The sequence below is a fragment of the Lacerta agilis genome, chromosome 8 (assembly GCF_009819535.1).
Source record: "Lacerta agilis isolate rLacAgi1 chromosome 8, rLacAgi1.pri, whole genome shotgun sequence".
Classification (NCBI taxonomy): Eukaryota; Metazoa; Chordata; class Lepidosauria; order Squamata; family Lacertidae; genus Lacerta; species Lacerta agilis.
In genome coordinates, this window is record NC_046319.1 from 82,529,147 (window position 1) to 82,550,335 (window position 21,189).

At 43.9% G+C, this 21,189-nt stretch overlaps 1 protein-coding gene across 1 annotated transcript in view; it reads left to right on the forward strand.

Moving 5' to 3' along the window:
- Positions 1-4,546: 4,546 nt before the first annotated feature.
- The window catches only part of DLL3 (delta like canonical Notch ligand 3), a 62,330-nt gene continuing 45,687 nt past the window's right edge, over positions 4,547-21,189 (forward strand). The window contains exons 1-2 of the mRNA XM_033158819.1: positions 4,547-4,600; positions 16,034-16,279. Of these exons, the coding sequence (XP_033014710.1) occupies positions 4,547-4,600; positions 16,034-16,279 (300 nt within the window). The remainder of the gene's footprint in view (positions 4,601-16,033; positions 16,280-21,189) is intronic.

Consider the following 21,189-nt stretch of genomic DNA (forward strand, 5'->3'; position numbering starts at 1 on the left):
GAGGAGTTTGGATTTGATATCCCGCTTTATCACTACCCGAAGGAGTCTCAAAGCGGCTAACATTCTCCTTCCCCTTCCTCTGTGAGGTGAGTGGGGCTGAGAGACTTCAGAGAAGTGTGACTAGCCCAAGGTCACCCAGCAGCTGCATGTGGAAGAGCGGAGATGCGAACCCGGTTCACCAGATTACGAGTCTACCGCTCTTAACCACTACACCACTGCTGGAAGTGTAAGCTCTGAGGTCCCACAGATTCATCAGTCGCTCGGATCAAAACCTGTGTGCCTGAACACCACGGGGTGTTGAAAATTAGAGAAAGGGGGGGGGACAAATTATGCCAAATACACAGAAGGCCTCTAAATGCTGGGAGAGGATCCCTGTGTTGTGTCTTCTGATCTTGATGTGTGTGTTCTTTTAATAGGTTTAATGTTGCTGTTTTCAAACAGTTAAAAATATTGTGCCAACTTTGGATCTCCTGTGCTAATGGAGCTCCCTGAAAACTGCCCTCTAACTGGATCCCGTAGAAATGATTTTATTTTATTTATTTTTAAAAGGAATTTAATTAAGTTTTCAAACAATAAGAAATGCAAACATTACAAATAAACACTACACACAATGGCAAAAAAACACAATACGAAATACAAAAATAACAATAATCATCATATTCCTTAACATTGTTAATTGACTTCCTCACGTCCTCTCCTTCTGCGTTCACTGTATATCCTCATTAGTAAATTCTTAACATTATATAATCATCGTTTATATCTAATCTTATTCTAAATCTATTTTCATTATCATACTTCTATCTTTATTTGTCATATCTACTTTCTATATCTGTAAAGTATCTAGTCTTCTAGTTCAATTCTTAAACACTAATCTTAGCGTGAGTTTTCAAATATTCTTTAAATTTATTCCAATCTTTCTGTACCGCCTCATCCCTCTGGTCTCGGAGTTTCCCAGTCAGTTCTGCGAGTTCCATATAGTCCGTAGAAATGATTTTAATCCTGCTGTCTATCTGTCTATCTATCTAGCTAGCTAGCTAGCTACAGTGGTACCTCTGGTTACGTACATAATTTGTTCCGAAGGTCTGTTCTTAACCTGAAACTGTTCTTAACCTGAAGCACCACTTTAGCTAATGGGACCTCCTGCTGCTGCTGCACCAGTTCTTATCCTAAAGCAAAGTTCTTAACCTGAAGCATTATTTCTGGGTTAGCGGAGTCTGTAACCTGAAGCGTATGTAACCCGAGGTACCACTGTACTGTACTATAAAATGAATAAGACAGTATTGTAGATGAAAAAAATAATGCATAAGTTATGCAAAAAAAACCTAAAACAAATGTAATATTCCCTACACCATCCTTGGGTGCCCAGCAATCTCTTCACCTGATTTGATGTAAGACAGGATTGCCTGGTGTGCTCTGGTCCATGGGGTAACGAAGATTCGGGCACGAGAAATCAGCCCTGAGTGCTCACGGGAAGGACAGATCCTGAAGTTGAGGCTCCAGTACTTTGGCCACCTCATGAGAAGAGAAGAATCCCTAGAAAAGACCCTGATGTGGGGAAAGATGGAGGGCACAAGGAGAAGGGGACGGCAGAGGATGAGATGGTTGGACAGTGTTCTCGAAGCGACTGGCATGAGTCTGACCAAACTGCGGAAGGCAGTGAAGGATAGGCGTGCCTGGCGTGCTCTGGTCCATGGGGTCACGAAGAGTCGGACACGACGGAACGACTGAACAACAACAAAATGACTAAACAACAACAACAACAACAGATCTCATTACAGAGTTGGGTGTTCATAAAATGTGTCATCGGTTAATGCATAACTATCTGAATATAGTTGTCCATGAGGTGTTACCAGTGGGTCCCTTAAACTTCAGCTGTTCAGATATACTGAATAAAGTAACAGCAAAATCATCAGGGCAGGGCCAGGTTATAAGACCTTTCGAGTCCCTAAGCACTGAAAAGAATATGGTGCTTAAGTCTGCGTTGCTATTTTTTGCTTTTGGACATTTCGATAATTTTTCAACTAGTGTCATTTGCTATAATTTTCAGAGCCATCGATCCAGAGTCAAACGGGAAACCTCTGATAATGCTGTCTGGTGTTTAGGCTATATGGCAGCACCACCACCCCAACCCCCGGGGTTTTGTTTTTTTAAATATGATGTTAGTTTTCTTGCACATGATGTGGTTGAGCTGGAGCGCTTGATTGGATTAAGGAAAGTGGGCACAAAACTGTATTTACTTGGAAGCGAATCCAGTTGGTTATCAATGAAAGCCGCCAGGCCGCAAAGTCAGAGGACTTGGAAGGACTAGTGCTGGCTGGAGAGACTTTTAAGGGGGCAGGTGCTACGATTAGCATACAGCTGGAGCAATCCTGCTGTTCTCAGAGTGCCCCTCTCCCCAGAACCTTTCAAACGAAATAAAAAAACCACTGCTGTACGGTTCCAAGCCAGGGAGAGAGAGAGATGGGGGAGATTTTGTAAAATGAAACTTGAGAGAAACAGAGGCGGAAGCCCTTGTAGAGAACGGACAGCTCGATTATCTGCTCCTTTCAAACCGTTAAAGAGAACCTGCCCTCTAGGTTCTTTTCCTCTAATAGCCAATGCAATTCTGGACTGCATCAATAGGAGTATAGCGTCTAGATCAAGGGAAGTAATAGCACCACTGTATTCCGCTCTGATCAGACCTCACCTGGAATACTGTGTCCAGTTCAAGAAGGATACTGACAAGCTGGAACGTGTCCAGAAGAGGGCAATCAAAATGGTCAAAGGCCTGGAAACGATGCCTTATGAGGAATGGCTTAGGGAGCTGGGTATGTTTAGCCTGGAGAAGCGAAGGTTAAGGGGTGATATGATAGCCATGTTCAAATATATAAAAGGATGTCATCTAGAGGAGGGAGAAAGGTTGTTTTCTGCTGCTCCAGGGAAGCAGACACGGGGCAATGGATTCAAACTACAAGAAAGAAGATTCCACCTAAGCATTAGGAAGAACTTCCTGACAGTAAGAGCTGTTGGACAGTGGGATTTGCTGCCAAGGAGTGTGAGAGTCTCCTTCTTTGGAGGTCTTGAAGCGGAGGCTTGACAGCCATCTGTCAGGAATGCTTTGATGGTGCTTCCTGCTTGGCAGGGGGTTGGACTGGATGGCCCTTGGGGTCTCTTCCAACTCTAGGATTCTAGGATTCTATGGAGGTGCAGTATAGAATTCTAGGATTCTATGCTGCATCCCCATACAAGGAGAACTGCTTTTTCAGGGGGGTTCCTGCTATTAACAGGCGTATATATCATCTCAAGGCAACTGCAGTCGCCATTCTGTTGAAGCTGAGCTGGTTGGGGTCTGGTCAGAGTCCCTGGGGACCGTACATACCTCACTTTGGGGTGCAAATAAATGCAGTAAGTAAATACAAATAAAAGAGAGCAAAACAGCTGCCTGGGGCAAGGAGCAGCTGTGGGGGCAAGAGCAAAGTGGGCAGGAATCTGCCCTTTGACCTTGGGTCGGTTAATACGAGTCTCAGCAGAAGTCACCTCCTCACAGGGTTGTTCGGAGGATAAAATGGGAGCAGGTTGGGTGGGTGCTGCCGCCTCTGAAATCCTTGGAGGAAAAGTGGGAATAGAAACAACAATAATTTATAATAATAATAATAATAATAATAATAATAATAATAATAATAATAATTTATACCCCCCCCCCATCTGGCTGGGTTTCCCCAGCCACCCTTCCCGTTTAAGTTAACCGAAATGTTTTGTGTAGCAGCCTAGGATAAGACCTGGATGTTATTTGGGTGTAATTTTTACACGTGTTGCCGAAACACCAGCTCCTGGGTCACGGTGTGATATTTCATTATGTATCTTTGTGACGTTGCTGTATGTCAAAACAAAACAAAATAAAAAATTCTTTCCAGTAGCACAAAATTCAGGTATTTGAAGAAGTGTGCATGCACACGAAAGCTCATACCAAGAACAAACTTAGTTGGTCTCTAAGGCGCTACTGGAAAGAATTTTTTAATTTTATTTTGTTTTGACTATGGCAGACCAACACCTGTAACTGGAACGTTGCTGTATGTTGAGAGAATTGAGAAAGAAAGAAAGAAAGAAAAAAAAAAAAAAGCAAGCCTTTCTCTGTTCCAACCAACCACTTTTCCAAGGGGACCCAGGCGTTCTCTCTTAACACAGCAGCTAGCAGGTCTCATTGTGTAAAGAAGAAAAGAGAAGACGTCGGGGGGAGTCTTTCACGGTTGGGGGGGGGAGCGGTTTGGAAAGTTTTTGCTTCTCTGAGGGGCGTGGCCTCTGGCTACAGGAGGCGGGGCCAAGACCCGCCCTGCCTATAAGATGCCCGGAGGGGCCCCTCTACGCTTCCATTCATAAGCTGCGCGCGTGCCTTCCCGCGTTTGTTTGGACACCAGCCTGTTCCCGAGGGCTCCCCTCCGCTCCGGCTCAACTTCTCCCCTTCTGCTGCTGCTGCTCTTGGACGCCGCTCGCCGGGAACTCGGCTCTCTGCAAGAGTATCAGGATCTCGCCTTCCTCTCCTTGCGCGCCGATTTGGAGTCCCGGCTACATGGCTCTCCGCCTCCTCTTCACCGGCTTCCTCGCGCTGCTGTGCGCCCAGCTGGTGAGTGCGCAGCGATCGGATCTCTCGCGCGTAAAGAGAGCGCGCAGCCGGACCCGCTGGCGAAACGCGCCGTTTCCTACGCGCGAGGGGTGGCGTAGGAGTTAAAGGTGCCTTCGCCTCCCGCTCCCGATGCCTGTTCACGGCGATTTTAGGTTAATTTACTGCGAATAAAGTAGCGCTTGAGCTCGTGTGTGTACAGACACACTTGGGTATCTATCTGGCCAAGCTTTGCTGTTGTGTCAACTTGGCCCCGCGACCGTGGGTGTGCCATGCAGCGTGCATGGATGGCCCTGGCACCGAAATTTGTGGGTTAATAGAATTTTGCGGGTGCCCGGGGGACCCAGGGAGTTGGCACCTATGGGAGGAGACTGGTCCGTTTGCGTGCGCTCTGGGGGAGAAGGCTTTTTGTCACCCTAGCCTTCAGGTTGCGAACCGCGAGGTCTCGGGCAAGATGTTCGTAGTAAAAGGAAGGACGTGTCAGATGTCGGGTTTTTAAAGTTTCTAGTCCACATTACTGTGTATACGTGGGAAATGTGTGCAGCCTTTTGGGGAGGCTGCCTGTCTCTAGATAGGACTTGCCAAAACAAGTGCTACCATGAAACTTTGGATCCTTATAACGGCTACTTATTATTAAATGTAGGCTACATCTTGCCTTTCTTCCAAGGACCTAAATGTAGTATAGAATCATAGAATCACAGAATCATAGAGTTGGATACTGTATACTGTTGTATACTGTAGATGGCTCCCCCCCCCCCCCATTTTATCCTTTCAGCAACTGAGGTAATAAGCTAGGTCAGTGTTTTTCAACCTTTTTTGGGCAAAGGCACACTTGTTTCATGAAAAAAATCACGAGGCACACCACCATTAGAAAATGTTAAAAAATTAACTCTGTGCCTATATTGTCTATATATAAAGTAATTTTTCAATTTTTCCCACGGCACACCAGGCAACATCTCGCGGCACACTAGTGTGCCGTGGAACAGTGGTTGAAAAACACTGAGCTAGGTTGATGCAGCAAGGTCATGTGGTGTGGGTCATGGCTGAGTGGCCCAGTCCTCATCCAGCACTCTTAATTTAAGCACAGACAGAATTTAAGTCAGAGGGCCCTTTTGGTAGTGGCGCCCACCCTGTGGAACACCCTTCCATCAGATGTCAAGGAAATAAGCAGCTATCCTATTTTTAAAAGACACCTGAAGGCAGCCCTGTTTAGGGACGTTTTTAATATCTAACGCTGTATTGTTTTAACAATAGTTTGGGAGCTGCCCAGAGTGGCTGGGGAAGCTCAGCCAGATGGGCGGGGTACAAATAATAAATTATTATGATTATGATTATCATAAGCAACTATGATGGCTACTAAATCCTTTGGAAATAGAGCAGAACAGAAGTTACTTAGTTAATTAGTTTTTAAAGGAACTTGTGTGGAGCACATCTGCTGTTGTCTTCAGAAGTTTTTTTTTTTACTGCATTTAAAACAAAAGGTGATTTTTAATGAGGCTGCTTCCAGACAAGGGCATAACACTGTAAATGGGTTGTTGCGATATCGCAAGTGGGTTGTTTGCAACAGTTTTTTTTATAAAAAGAAATGATCAGATTTCCTCTGCAAAGGGTAAATCCAGGTTGAATGAAGAGGTGGGGTGCAGGCTGGTATTTTGTTGATATACGTATATGCATTTATCGGTTCCCCATCGCTGTGCAATTCCAGAGGCAGCTCAGCATAACAACTTTGGGCACACTTTCGGAAAATGCTATTTGCACAAGTGATAACGGGTGTCTGGTGAAACGTGAGATTCAGATGCAGCAAATGCACGGAGATTAAAAGGGCAAGATCTGGAAATGTCTTCTTCTGTTAGGGGATCTAGAGAATTGTCTTTGGTTAAGACAATGAGAAAATACAGAAGTAATCTGAGGCGGAAGTAGAGAAATGTTAAATAGAAAAATGATGAGATGGATTTTAATTTAGAGTTAAAGTTAAAAAAATCTGGAATTATGTGATAATTTGGAAATCAGTAAGGGGGGGAATGAGGAAGTCATTGCAAGAAGTAATGATTGGAATTTAATTAACTGGCCTAGGAAGAGGGTCAGCTCTACGTCATGATTGGGAAAATATGTGGTTAAATGTAAAATGATTTTTGCTACCTCTGTGAGAGGGGTTTTTTGTATTTGTTGCTCCCCTCGGTGGGAGAGGGGGGAGTCTGGAGTGTTTAACCATGTATTGTATGGTATTGTTTTTAATTGGTTTTTTTAATTGGAAAATCCTATAAATTCTTAATAAAAAAAATTAGAGAATTGTCTGTGCACAGCCCCTTCCCCAAGCAGTTCACCAAAACTGGGATTTGAATTAGTGTGGATGACAGTGTCCTAAAAATAGAAGTTTGGGGGCTGAAGTTTGCTTAGTTTTGGTTGCTGTGTGTGTCAGTGGTAGAGAGAAGAGCAGTTGAATGAATCGGGATCTTTCTTGAATCAAAGTGCCGTTTTGTGTTTGCTGCTCCCCATGAAAACTTGTCGCCGAATCCTTTGTGAACTGGGTTTTTCTCTCCTAAACTGTTGCCTTTTCAAACCTCCATCAGCCATAGCCAAAAGTTAAGGATGATGGGAGTTCAGCAACAGCCACCACTGTCCGAGACTTTAACAAATCTCTAGGTCAGCAATCTCTTTGGGCAGATGATAAGGATAAGGAATGATTTACTGGCCAAATATCAATCATACTTGGAATTTTGCTTCGATGAGCGCATGGATGTTTGTTCTTGCGTGCTGTGGGCATGAAATATTGAGCAGGAGTGATAAGCCCTTCTCCTTGGCTACTCCCCTTCTCTGACCTGGCAACGGGGCCCCCGCCTGGTCGCTCAAGGCATTGACCTGAAGGGCAGGAAATAAAAGAGCAGATGTTTTATTCCACCTAATGATTGCAACTTTCAGGGTTTTGGTTAGGGGTTTGTGTGTGTGTGTGTGAGAGAGAGAGAGAGAGAGAGACGGAGATCTGCACATGGATGTATTGCTTTAGTAGCAGATTTCTCGCAGCATTTGTGGCTGTTTGTTGGGGACATCCCCAGAATTCCTCCCTGCCCCATAGCATGGACCTCTATTTCGGATCCACAGATCTGGTTGGCCACCGCAAGAACAGGATACTGGATTAGATGGGCCCTTGGCCTGATCCAACAGGTCTTTTCTTATGTTTGTTATATAGACGTCGGTGTAGTCATGGAATCGCAGAGTTGGAAGGGGCCCAAGGGTCATCTAGCCCAACCCCCTGCAATGTAGGAATCTCAGCAAAAGCATCCATGGCAAATGGCCACCCAACCTCAGCTTAGAAACCTCCAGGGAAGGAGATTCCACCTTGTATTTAAAAGATCATTGTATGATTGAAAGTTAGATATAATCTGAGGATAAGATAGGTTGTAGAGTAGAAGATAGTGCTTAAAGTAGAAGATGATGCTTGATTTACTTTTGCAGTTTAAGATTGTTTTAGGATAAGTAATCCAAGTATAATGAACTATACTTGATTAATTAATGTCTTAAAGATTATTAAGAAGATTGGTAAATGTTAAGAAAAAAGATACAAAGTTACCAAAGTATATTGATACTGAACACAGTTGAGGGAGCGGGGGGAGTCCCCCTCTAAGAAGATAGAAACTAGAATTAAACAATGATAGTTTATTGTTCCTGTTTATGTAGGTTTGTATAAGTTTTCTTTTATTGTTTGTTTTTTTGTTTGATGTGTTTATTGTGCTTTTTATTGTGTATTTGTGTATGTATTGTGTTTTTGTTGTTGTTTAATGCGAAAAATAATAAAATATGTTTGGGAAAAAAATAAAGTAGAAGATGATAAGGATTAAGATTAGAAATAAGTTTAATTAATTAGATAATGATATAATATAAGTTAAGAGGTATGAGATATTAATGATTTTTTGTGTGTTAGAAAATAGAATAGAATTATAGGAGATTTTGGAAGTTACAAAAAAAAGGTATTTACAAGGGACGCAGGAGGAGGAGACAGGAGGAAGATGTGAGGAAATATCATTATTTTCAAGAATAAGTTGTTGTTTGTGTTACGTTTTTGTGTTTGTTGTTATTGTAGTTATGTTTTTGGTTAAATTTTTAAGTAAATATTAATTTTTTTTAAAAAAAGGGAAGGAGAGTCCACCACTTCCTGAGGGAGGCCATTCCCCTGTCCAACAACTCTTGTTTTTACACTTAAATCTGACACCCTTCCTACCCACCCTGACTGGTGCTCTTTCTTGCCAGGCCACTTGCATTTTAATCTTGCATCGTAATGCCTCCCGTCTCCGCTGGACCTGCGTGCAAGCACAGTGATGTTTTTTGACACACACACACCTTTCTTTACCGTCCTCTTTGTGCGCTTGGTTCTCGCCACGATAAATTAGTATTTCAGGTCTTTTGGAACTGTGTGTCGTCGTTGTCCCTCCCCCGGGGCATAGGTAGAGGGGTGGGGCGGTCCACCCCAGATTCCATCATGGGTTTTTTTTTTGACAAATTATCAAGGAACAGTTACTGCCATGCTAGGGCAGTTCATTAAAAACTTTTTTATATAATAATAATAATAATAATAATAATAATAATAATAATTAATTAATTAATAATATTTATACCCCGCCCTTCCCAGCCAGAAAACCGGGCTCAGGGCGGCTAACATCAATTAAAATCACAACAAAAAAAATAAAAACGATCAATTTAAAATAACAGATTAAAATACAAATTTAAAAATTCAATTAAAACTGCAGGTCTCAATTTCAAAATAACCCACCAATAAAAGATGAAGCATAAATATTAAACAGAAACCAACCCAAAGGCCAGGCGGAACAGCTCCGTCTTGCAGGCCCTGCGGAAAGATGCCAAATCCCGCAGGGCCCTGGTCTCTTGTGATAGACTGTTCCACCAAGTCGGGGCCAATATTGAGAAGGCCCTGGCCCTAGTTGAGGCCAACCTAGCATCCTTGTTGCTCGGGACCTCCAAAAGATTATCACTTGAGGACCTTAAGGTCCTACACGGGACATACCAGGAGAGGCGGTCCCTTAGGGACGAGGGTCCTAAGCCGCATAGGGCTTTAAAGGTCAAAACCAGCACCTTAAACCTTAAAAAAGCCTGCTCTAAAGGTCTTACCGGTATCTTACTATACTAGGGATTATATAGCTATATATGAAATTTCATGCATATCGGTTAATATCTTGACCCTCCTCCACCAAAATAGCTGTTCACTTGGCTGTTTTCCTATGTCGTGAAGGCTGGAAGTTCAGTTCAGTGGAACACTTACTGTTCCCAACCCTAACCCTGCGGAAAGCCATCTAATTAGACTTTAATTTGATTTTGAGATGTTTTTAGGAGGTAATTTAATTATTGTTTGATTTTATACCAATGTTATGTATCTGATGTGAGCCGCCCTGAGCCCGACTTCGGCCGGGGAGGGCGGCATATAAATAAAAGTTTATTATTATTATTACTTGTTATTATTCCTTTGTATGAAAATATGAAATAATGTAAAACCATTTTTGCAGGAAAAATAAATAAAATGAATGGGGGGGGGTTTTGACAAGAAATTTTCCACACCGGATACCACCTGACCTTCCTACGCCTCTGTCCCCCCCCCCCCCCAATCTTTATTATTCCATAGTTTACCCTTGGTGTTGAAAAAGCAGACTCTGGATGCTAGTGTGGTTAGAGTGTCAGACTCGGACCAGAGACCCGGGTTCAAATCCCCACCCACCCATGAAGCTGACTTGGTGACCTTGGGTCCGTCACTGTCTCTCAGCACAACCTACTTCAAGGGTTGTTGTGGGGATTAAATGGAGAGGCCGAGAACAGTGTGTGCCACGTCAAACTCCTTGGAGGAAAGGTCATAGAATCAAAGAATTGTAGATTTTGGAAGTGACCCCAAGGGTCATCTAGTCCAAGCGCCAGGAATTCAGGAATGAAGGACAGCTCTAAAATGTACTGTAATAAATAATAAACTCCGGCTGCAATTAAGTTTAGGCTTAGGCTGCATTCCTTCTCGTAAACCTTTCTAGTAAAGCTTGTGTAAAGGTAAAGGGACCCCTGACCATTAGGTCCAGTCGCGGATGACTCTGGGGTTGCGGCGCTCATCTCGCTTTACTGGTCAACGGAGTCGGCGTACAGCTTCCGGGTCATGTGGCCAGCATGACTAAGCCGCTTCTGGCGAACCAGACCAGCGCACGGAAACGCCGTTTACCTTCCCGCCAGAGCGGTACCTATTTATCTACTTGCACTTTGACGTGCTTTCGAACTGCTAGGTTGGCAGGAATCCTAGAATCCTAGAGTTGGAAGAGACCCCAAGGGCCATCCAGTCCAACCCCCTGCCAAGCAGGAAACACCGTCAAAGTATTCCTGACAGATGGCTGTCAAGCCTCCGCTTCAAGACCTCCAAAGAAGGAGACTCCACCAGGGACCGAGCAACGGGAGCTCACCCCGTCGCGGGGATTCGAACCGCTGACCTTCTGATCGGCAAGCCCTAGGCTCTGTGGTTTAGACCACAGTGCCACCCGTGTCCCTAAAGCAGGTATAGGCTCAGGTTATTAGCTAGTATTTTTCACCTTCTCCAATATGTGACATCAAGCAAATCTGTGCTTCAGGGAGCATCTGAAGGGTGAAGTTTCTGGCCATGGATTCAGTGAGGAGAAGCAGGAGCGCAGCTGGTGTGTGGACTGGAGCCTCTCCAAAAGAGAAGCAGAAAACTTGTTTCACATGGCTGTTTGCAAAAGTGTGAGGGTTTCCTCACAAAAGTAGGGTGGGCACGATGTCTATAAAGTCTTTACGGTTCCTCCAGGAAGCTAGTCTCCTTCCCTCCTGCCGCCAACACACACAAACACATCTATCTCCAGACTCAGGAAAGTAGGGTGGAATTTGTGTGAAATGTTCTGTGTGTATATATGAGAGAGAGAGAGAGAGAAAGAGAGAGAGATACACAAAGGAAATGTCTAAGCCAGGGGTCAGCAAACTTTTTCAGCAGTGGGCCGGTCCACCGTCCCTCAGACCTTGTGGGGGGCCGGACTATATTTTGAAAAAAAATGATGAATGAATTCCTATGCCCCACAAATAACCCGGAGATGCATTTTAAATAAAAGGACACATTCTGCTCATGTAAAAACACCAGGCAGGCCCCACAAATAACCCGGAGATGCATTTTAAATAAAAGGACACATTCTGCTCATGTAAAAACACCAGGCAGGCCCCACAAATAACCCGGAGATGCATTTTAAATAAAAGGACACATTCTACTCATGTGAAAACACCAGGCAGGCCCCACAAATAACCCAGAGATGCATTTTAATGTAAAGTACTACACTTGGGCAAATACAGGATGGGGGACAAATACAGGCACAAATACAGGATGGGGGACACCTGGCTTGAGAGCAGTACGTGTGAAAAGGATCTAGGAGTCTTGGTAGACCATCAACTTGACATGAGTCAACAGTGTGATGCAGCAGCTAAAAAAGCCAATGCAATTCTTGGCTGCATCAATAGGAGTATAACATCTAGATCAAGGGAAGTAATAGTACCACTGTATTCCGCTCTCGTCAGACCTCACCTGGAGTACTGTGTCCAGTTCTGGGCACCCCAGTTCAAGAAGGATACTGACAAGCTGGAAGGTGTCCAGAGGAGGGCAACCAAAATGGTCCAAGGCCTGGAAACGATGCCTTATGAGGAACGGCTTAGGGAGCTGGGTATGTTTAGCCTGGAGAAGAGAAGGTTAAGGGGGGATATGATAGCCATGTTCAAATATATAAAAGGATGTCCTATAGAGGAGGGAGAAAGGTTGTTTTCTGCTGCTCCAGAGAAGCAGACACAGGGCAATGGATTCAAACTACAAGAAAGAAGATTCCACCTAAACATGAGGAAGAACTTCCTGACAGTAAGAGCTTTTGGACAGTGGGATTTGCTGCCAAGGAGTGTGGTGGAGTCTCCTTCTTTGGAGGTCTTGAAGCGGAGGCTTGACAGCCATCTGTCAGGAATGCTTTGATGGTGTTTCCTGCTTGGCAGGGGGTTGGACTGGATGGCCCTTGGGGTCTCTTCCAACTCTAGGATTCTAGGATTCAGAGCATAACTTTGAGGTTGGCTAGCTGACTGTCCCCCACTGTGCACATTTCTCTTCCTGCCTGGAGGAAGGACTAAGGATGGGGAAAGGGACATTGTTGCTATCACTTTCTGCTCAGCTTCGTTCAAGGTTCTTGTATTGATTTACAGAACCCTGAACAACTGAGGTCAAGGGTACCTGAGGGGATTACCTGAACCCTTATACCCCAGCTCAAATCACTGAGATCAACTGCAGGCAGTGTTCGAAGTCAGCCACGCACCACCTGCAACCACTTGCAACCAAGTGAAGATCCCTGGGCGTCAGGATGGCGCCTGATGTCTCCACCATCTGGGGATCATTGGATTTGGACCGTTTTCACATATTGTATTCTATCAGTTCTATTTTATCTGCACAATCGGAAATGAGAGCCAGCGTGGTGGCCAGGAGATACGTTGGGGTGTGTGTGCAGAACCTCAGTTAGTTAAGTATTTTTATTGATTCACTTGAATGTGTGGGAATGCTCAGGGTGGGGGACAGGAGAGGATATATTGTTTATTAACATCCTTCCTAACTTGCTCTAGCAAGTGTATCTGAAGAAGTGTGCATGCACACGAAAGCTCATACCAAGAACAAACTCAGTTGGTCTCTAAGGTGCTACTGGAAAGAATTTTCTATTTTGTTTGCTCTAGCAAGTTCCTTTACTTAGCAGAGTTGCATTTCCCTTTTTACATGCACAGCAGATAGCTGGTTGCAGGCTCGTATAAGCCAGTGTGGTGTAGTGGTTAAGAGCGGTAGACTCGTAATGTGGTGAACCGGATTCGCGTCTCCGTTCCTCCACATGCAGTTGCTGGGTGACCTTGGGTAGTCACACCTCTCTGAAGTCTCTCAGCCCCACTCACCCCACAGAGTGTTTGTTGTGGGAAAGGTGAATGTTATCCGCTTTGAGACTCCTTCGGGTAGTGATAAAGCGGGATATCAAATCCAAACTCTTCTTCTTCTGCTTTCTGGAAACAAATTGCGTTTTCTGGCAGACTGAGCAGTAAGAGTCGCTATTAAGAAAATAGGTTGGAATAACACGCCAATATATACGTGGACTATCCCTGGACCAAGTGATTTCTCTTCTTTCAATTCTCAAAGCTCATAACCTAGCTCAGGGTTGCCATCTGAACTAGCCAGATGTTTAACTGAGAATCCATCAGTCAGTCCATCATTTGAAATGACTTTACAGCCATCTTTTCCCAAATGGCAATTAGACCAGGGGCGTAGCTAGCCACTGGGCTGCCGGGGGCGGCAAGCTAAGCGGCACCCCTGGGGGCGGGGCGTCGCTCCGTGTGCATGACGTCATGACGCATGCGCACGGAGCGACGCCTCCGCCCAGGCCAGCTGGCCCGCCCCTCTCCTTTCCCGGGGCATGGAGAGGGGTTGGGCCAGCGAGGGGGGTGACCCCCCCTCCTCGCTGGCCTGCCCCTCTCCATTTCCCGCCGCCTCAGGGAGCAGAGCGGCGAAAAAAGCCACTGAAAGGGGGAAAGCCCCCTCTTTCAGAGGCTCTTTTCGCTGCTGGCTGGAGGCGGGGATTGCGGGGGGCAGGGCTGCCCCGAGTGTCACCCCCCCAGGGTGTTACCAGGGCCCCCCGCCCCCCCTTGCTATGCCCCTGAATTAGACAATCCATTTGGGCGACTGCAACATTGGTTTAAGGAGCCATTTGCCTAATTTATATATCTGAGTTTCTAACACCAGCTGCAAGGTACAATGTTGGTCGTTCAATGTTGGTGAGGCTCATTTGACAATGAGAAACCAAGCCTTTTGTGTCATCGGCCCAGCCCTGTGGAATACTCTGCCAACAGTATGGAATAACTGTGCCAGCTTTTATTTTCCACCAAGCCTATGAAGGCAGCTAAGAATTCACCCTTCCATAATGCTTAATTGATGCCTGTATTTAATCTTTGTATGGTTTAGTGTTTCTATTGCTGTAAACCGCTTTGAGATATATATCTGTATCTACAGGCGAAACTTGAAAAATTAGAATATTTAAAGAAACCAATTGGTTTCTTTAATTATTTTTTACTTTTCTTCTTTTTTCTTTCTTTCTTTCTTTTTTCCACCCTCTCTTTTCCCCATTAAAAAATGATGTAGTAAAAGGTAAGGGGTCCAGAAGGATGAAAATATGATACAAACAACCAATAAGTATTGTATTTAATTTTATGAAAACGTTGTATTGGTTCGAGCTGGTTTGATAAATCACTGGATAAGATACTTACTTATATTTGATATGCATTTGCTATTTTCTGAGCTGGAAATTTATGCGGGAACAAAGTTATGCTTCTGTTGTTCGTTAATTTGAATTTTCTTGTAAAATAAAACTATGCAATAAAAATTTAAAAAAAGAAAAAGAAAAATTAGAATATTGTGGAAAGGTTCATTTCTTTCAGTAATTCAACTTAAAAGGTGAAACTAATATATGAGATAGACTCATGACATGCAAAGCGAGATATGTCAAGCCTATATTTGTTACAATTGTGATGATTATGGCATACAGCTGATGAAAATCCCAAATTAACAATTTCAACTTTGGGGTTTTCATCAGCTGTACGCCATAATCATCACAATTATAAAAAACAAAGGCTTGACATATCTCGCTTTGCATGTCATGAGTCTATCTCATATATTAAACTCCAGTAGCGAATGAAAACAATTGCTTACATAAATGGACTTTTCCACGATATTCTAATTTTTCGAGTTTCACCTGTATGACATAGTGGTATACAAATATTGCTATAAGTCGGGGTGGCCAACTCCCAAGAGACTGCGATCTACTCACAGAGTTAAAAACTGGCAGTGATCTACCCCCTTTTGTGGGGTTCAGCTCAAAGTTGTTGAGCTTCCTTTAGGAAGGAGGAAGGCCCGTTTTTAGGGGTTCAGGTGAAAGAAATTGAGCTTGTTTGACGGAGGAGGAAAGCCCCGCTTTTTTGGGGTGCAAGGCAAAAACGTTGAGCTTTTTTTAGGGGAGCCGAAGTTGTTGAGCTTCTTTGGGGGGGAGCTAGTGATCTACCGGTGATCTACCGCAAGACATCCAGTGATCTACTGGTAGATCACGACCTACCTGTTGGATGTGCCTGCATAAATGAATAGCTCAGTGCGCAATGCAGGAAGTCCCAGGTTCAGTTCCTGGCGGCATCTCCGGGAAGCGCTGCGAAACGACCCCTGCCGGAAATCCTGGCGTGCCACTGCCAGTCCAGTGCAGAAAATGCTAATCTAGATGGACCCAATGGTCTGATTCGGTATCAGGCAGATAGCTTCCTGTGTTCCTGTAACAGCACAGAGGGAGGGGGCTGCAAGGACTCTCCTGTGTTAACTGGTTTCCCCCCCTACCCTCTCTTTATTGCTCACAGGCTGAGCTTGCTGGCGTCTTTGAGCTTCAAGTGCACTCCTTCACCACCAGCAGCCTGTGGAGCTTCTGCCACGGCGGCCAGCCCTGCCGCCTCTTCTTCCGCGTCTGCCTGAAGCACGCCCAGGCCGTGGTTTCTCCAGAGCCCCCCTGCACCTTTGGGGCAGCCTTGAGCGACATCGTCCCTGCTGACCGCAACGCCGTGGCCACCAGCGGGCCCATCCGGGTCCCTTTCCACTTCAAGTGGCCGGTGAGCTCCTTTCCCCCCCGCGGCCTCGGCTCTGCATGTTCTGAGCCTCTCGGTTTCAAACCCAGGATAGGAAGCCATGCTCTGCTGCACCATGGGATCCTGATTAATTCGCTACCTGCATCCCATTTTCTTCTTCTAATAGTGGCACATGTTTTCTGTCTGGCACATGCCTTGTTTCTGTACTTTAGTGTGCAACAAGAAGGCATGGGAAAAGCTGTGCTGAGGCATGTGCATAGCAAGGAGATATGTTGGGGTGTGTGTGCAGAACCTCAGTTATTATTATTATTACTATTACTATTAAATTATAAATTATTATAATTATTATAATTAAGTATTTTTTATTGATTTACTTGAATGTGTGGGAATGTTCAGGGTGGCAGGAGAGGATATATTGTTTATTAACATCCTTCCTAACTTGCTCTAGAAAGTTCCTTTGCTTAGCAGAGATGCACTCCCCTTTTTACATGCACAGCAGATAGCTGGTTGCAGGCTCGTGTAAGCCAGTGTGGTGTAGTGGTTAAGAGCAGCAGACTCGTAATGTGGTGAACCGGGTTCGCGTCTCCGTTCCTTCACATGCAGCTGCTGGGTGACCTTGGGCTAGTCACACTTCTCTGAAGTCTCTCAGCCCCACTCACCTCACAGAAGGGGGAGGAAGGGAAAGGAGAATGTTAGCCGCTTTGAGACTCCTTCGAGTAGTGATAAAGCGGGATATCAAATCCAAACTCCTCCTCCTCCTCCTCTTCTTCCTCTTCTTCTTCTTCTTCTTCTTCTTCTCTCTCTCTCTCTCTCTCTCTCTCTCTCTCCCTCCCTCCCTCCCCTGTGTGTTGTAGTGGTTAAGAGCGGTAGATTCGTAATTTGGTGAACCAGGTTCGATTCCCCGCTCCTCCACATGCAGCTGCTGGGTGACCTTGGGCTAGTCACACTTCTCTGAAGTCTTTCAGCCCCACTCACTTCACAGAGTGTTTGTTGTGGGGGAGGAAGGGAAAAGGAGATTGTGAGCCGCTTTGAGACTCCTTCGGGTAGTGAAAAGCGTGATATCAAATCCAAACGCCTCCTCCTCCTCCTCCTCCTCCTCTTCTCTCACTATAATACAATTTGGTCTGTTTCAGATTGAATTGTATGTATGGTAAGTTCCCTTGAATCCTTCTTAAAAGAATAAAGATGCCTCAAAGTCAATAAAAGAAGTTTACTTACATCAGTTCACAGCTGGATCCCTGAAGGCAGAATTAGTTACAAATATGTACATGTGGATCTACCCCATATGGGGGAATAATCCCAGTGCTTCTGCTAGCAGCCCTAGCTAAAAGCTGGTCAAATGAAGAAGGAAGTAAAAAGGAGGAAGGGTGCTGTGTGACTCGTCCTTTTGTTACCTGGGCAGGTAAGGTCACGCCCACCTTCTATCACATGCAAAAGGAAGGATTTTCCAGCCAGGAGGAACAGGAAGTTTTGACTGGCTGGACCAAACATTCCCTTGCATGTCCACTCTAGGAAAACAAGGAATGTTGTACCCGACTGCTCTCAGTGAATTACATCCCACAGAATGTGTGCATTATCAAAAGACAAGTAAATGCCCCCCCCCCTTTTAGCAGTATTGTTTATCCACGTGCAACAAAATTGACAGGGACTTCTTTAAAGACGTGATATTCTTGTTAAGACTGCTGACCCTGCCGTTAGGCAGGATGAAAAAAACACACACCAAGAACTCTGGCCAATATAAGTTTCAATAGTGGGAGTAGTCCCTACTCGCAAGTCAATAGTAAATTATAACACAAACTAATCCATTCAAGTACATATATTCAGACAGAGATCACAAACTCAAGCAGAGATTACAAACTCAAACTCACAGGGATATATGCAACACAATAATCCGTTACAGTATTGGAAATGAGAGTCTTTGAATAGAGACAAGTTCATGTTAGTCAGGTATGATGTGAAGATCTTAGTTTCAGTCATTGAGCAGAAGTCAGAAGTCAGTTATGGATCAGAAATCAGGACACTGTTTCGATGTATTCACCTTCATCAGCTGGAAGTATCAAACATTACATGAAAATGCATTTTGTATCGGTTGCATAGATTAAAATATAAATTCTAGATTATTATACAACATTTAAACATTCTAGATTATTATAGATTAAATTTTAAGATCTAGCCAGTTCCTTTACTTAGCAGAGTTACATCTCCCTTTTTACATGCACAGCAGATAGCTGGTTGCAGGCTTGTGTAAGCCAGTGTGGTGTAGTGGTTAAGAGCGGTAGACTCGTAATCTGGTGAACCGGGTTCGTGTCTCCTATCCTCCACCTGCAGCTGCTGGGTGACCTTGGACTAGTCACACTTCTCTGAAGTCTCTCAGCCCCACTCACCTCACAGAAGGGGGAGGAAGGGAAAGGAGAATGTTAGCCGTTTTGAGACTCCTTTGGGTAGTGATAAAGCGGGATATCAAATCCAAACTCCTACTCCTCCTCCTCCTCCTCCTCCTCCTCTTCTTCTTCTTCTTCTTCTTCTTCTTCTTCTTCTTCTTCTTCTTCTTCTTCTTCTTCTTCATATTTTCTTACAAAGGAATAATAAGTAATAATAATAATAAATTATATCCCGCCCTGCCCGGCCGAAGTCGGGCTCAGGGTGGCTAACATCAGATACATAACATTGGTATAAAATCAAACAATTATTAAATTGCCTCCTAAAAACATCTCAAAATCAAATTAAAGTCCAATTAGATGGCTTTCCGCAGGGTTAGGGTTGGGAACAGTAAGTGCTCCGCTGAATTGAAATTTCAGCCTTCACGACGTAGGAAAACAGCCAAGTGAACAGCTATTTTGGTGGAGGAGGGTCAAGATATTAACCGATATGCATGAAATTTCATATATAGCTAAATAATCCCTAGTATAGTAAGATAAGACCTTCGGAGCAGGCATTTTTTTTTTTAAAGTTTTTTATGAACCGCCCTAGTAGGGCAGTAATTGTTCCTTGATAATTTGTCACCCCCTCCATTATGGAACGTGGGGCGGATCGCCCCCTACGCCCCCCCTTGCTACGCCCCTGACTCCAGGCAGTCACACAGGACCTTCACTGCCCTCGCTGGTTCTGATTTGAAGGAGAGGTAGAGCTGGGTATCATCCGCATGCTGATGGATACCCAGCCCAAACCCCCTGATGATCTCTCCCAGCGGCTTAATATAGATATTAAAAAGCATGGGGGAGAGGACGGGACCCTGAGGCACCCCACAAGTGAGGGGCCTGAAGACCCATTCCCCAACACCACTTTCTGTACACGGCCCAGGAGGAAGGAGCGGAACCGCTGTATAATAATGTGTGATGGATTTGCCAGCTGGTGGCCATTCTACATCTCACCCCCAATGTGGCCAACACTTTTTAGTCACAGTCGGCCTTGTACTGTACAGGTAAAACTCAAAAAATTAGAATATCGTGGAAAGGTTCATTTCTTTCAGTAATTCAACTTAAAAGGTGAAACTAATATATGAGATAGACTCATGACATGCAAAGCGAGATATGTCAAGCCTTTATTTGTTTTTTTGTTTTTGTTTTTTTTAACAAAAATTTATTGGTTTTCCACAACAAACATAAACAGATACAACACATCATAAAAAACAACAAATACAACACAACAATAAAAAAACAAAAAGAAAAGAAAGAAAATACATACCTACATACATACCTAACACCTACGCCGGAACACACCAATACTTCATTAGTTTAATTGTAATCTTATTTCAATCTAATTAGGGGGACTTCCCCCGTTCTCTCCTCTGCTTCAATTCTAATTTACTTTAGTAACTTTCTATCTGTCTTAACAATTCCCTCACATAAATTCATAATTTCCATTTCTGAAATCTTACATCATTTAACATCAAAATAACAAAATTTTACTTCTTAATACAGAACTTTTTTCTTCATAATACAAAACTTAACTTCTTATAATCTTATCTATCTCTTATTCCATTAAAACTGCTGCTGATATTTCTAATTCATACCATATAAAATATTAAGCTATTCTTCATTAAAAATAAAAATCACATATCTCTTCTCTATTCCAAAACAACTTTTAGCACTCTGACATCGGGGTACCATGTTAAGCCATCCTAATTACACTTCTAAAATTTTTACCCTACCCCTCTTCTTACCATTTTTCCTCCCACTCCCGGAATCACCCACCAGGCTTCCCCCCAGTCCTTTCCATCACCATTGTCCAGAATGTCATCTTTTTCTTCATGTCCGAAAGCCAAAGCCTTGTCCCAAAACATTCTTACGGAGCTCTTCAAAAGATATGATAGTTCACCATCCAGCATCTCCATTTCAAACTTCAAATCAGTTTTTAATTGTAATTCCCAGGATTGTTTTCCTTGCATTTCTGGGCTCTCACCCCAAAAAGTCGTTATAATACATCTATATTCAACCCTGTGCCTCTCACTCCAACAGGGTTTTTCTTCTTCCTGGAGTTGCATGGTCTCTACATGTTGTTCTGTGTATTGTTCGCTAGTTATATCTCAAATTCCTTAGAAGAGTTCTCAGCAACATTACCAGTCCCAAAAAATATTTCATCGACATTCTGATTCAACAACTCTAGTCTCTGGTACACCAGTTCCAATTCCAAAAGAATTGTCCTTTGTTCTTGGGTCATTCCCGGAACTTCATTCATTTTTAAAAGCGAAACCAAAAAGGGTAGAAGTAGGCAGGAAATAACGAAGTTCAGTACTTTTCCATCTTCAAGCCTCACATTACCGCCGCCATTTCTCCCTATTCAGGGTGCCAAAGCTCTTTATAATCCACCGATTTTGAGAAGAAATACTTCAAAAGTATCAGTCCTCCCCTAACAGGGGTTTTGACAGTTCGATCTTGAAACGTGCGCCAAAAGAAACATTATTTCAACTAAGTGCAGCAACAGCTAGAAACACT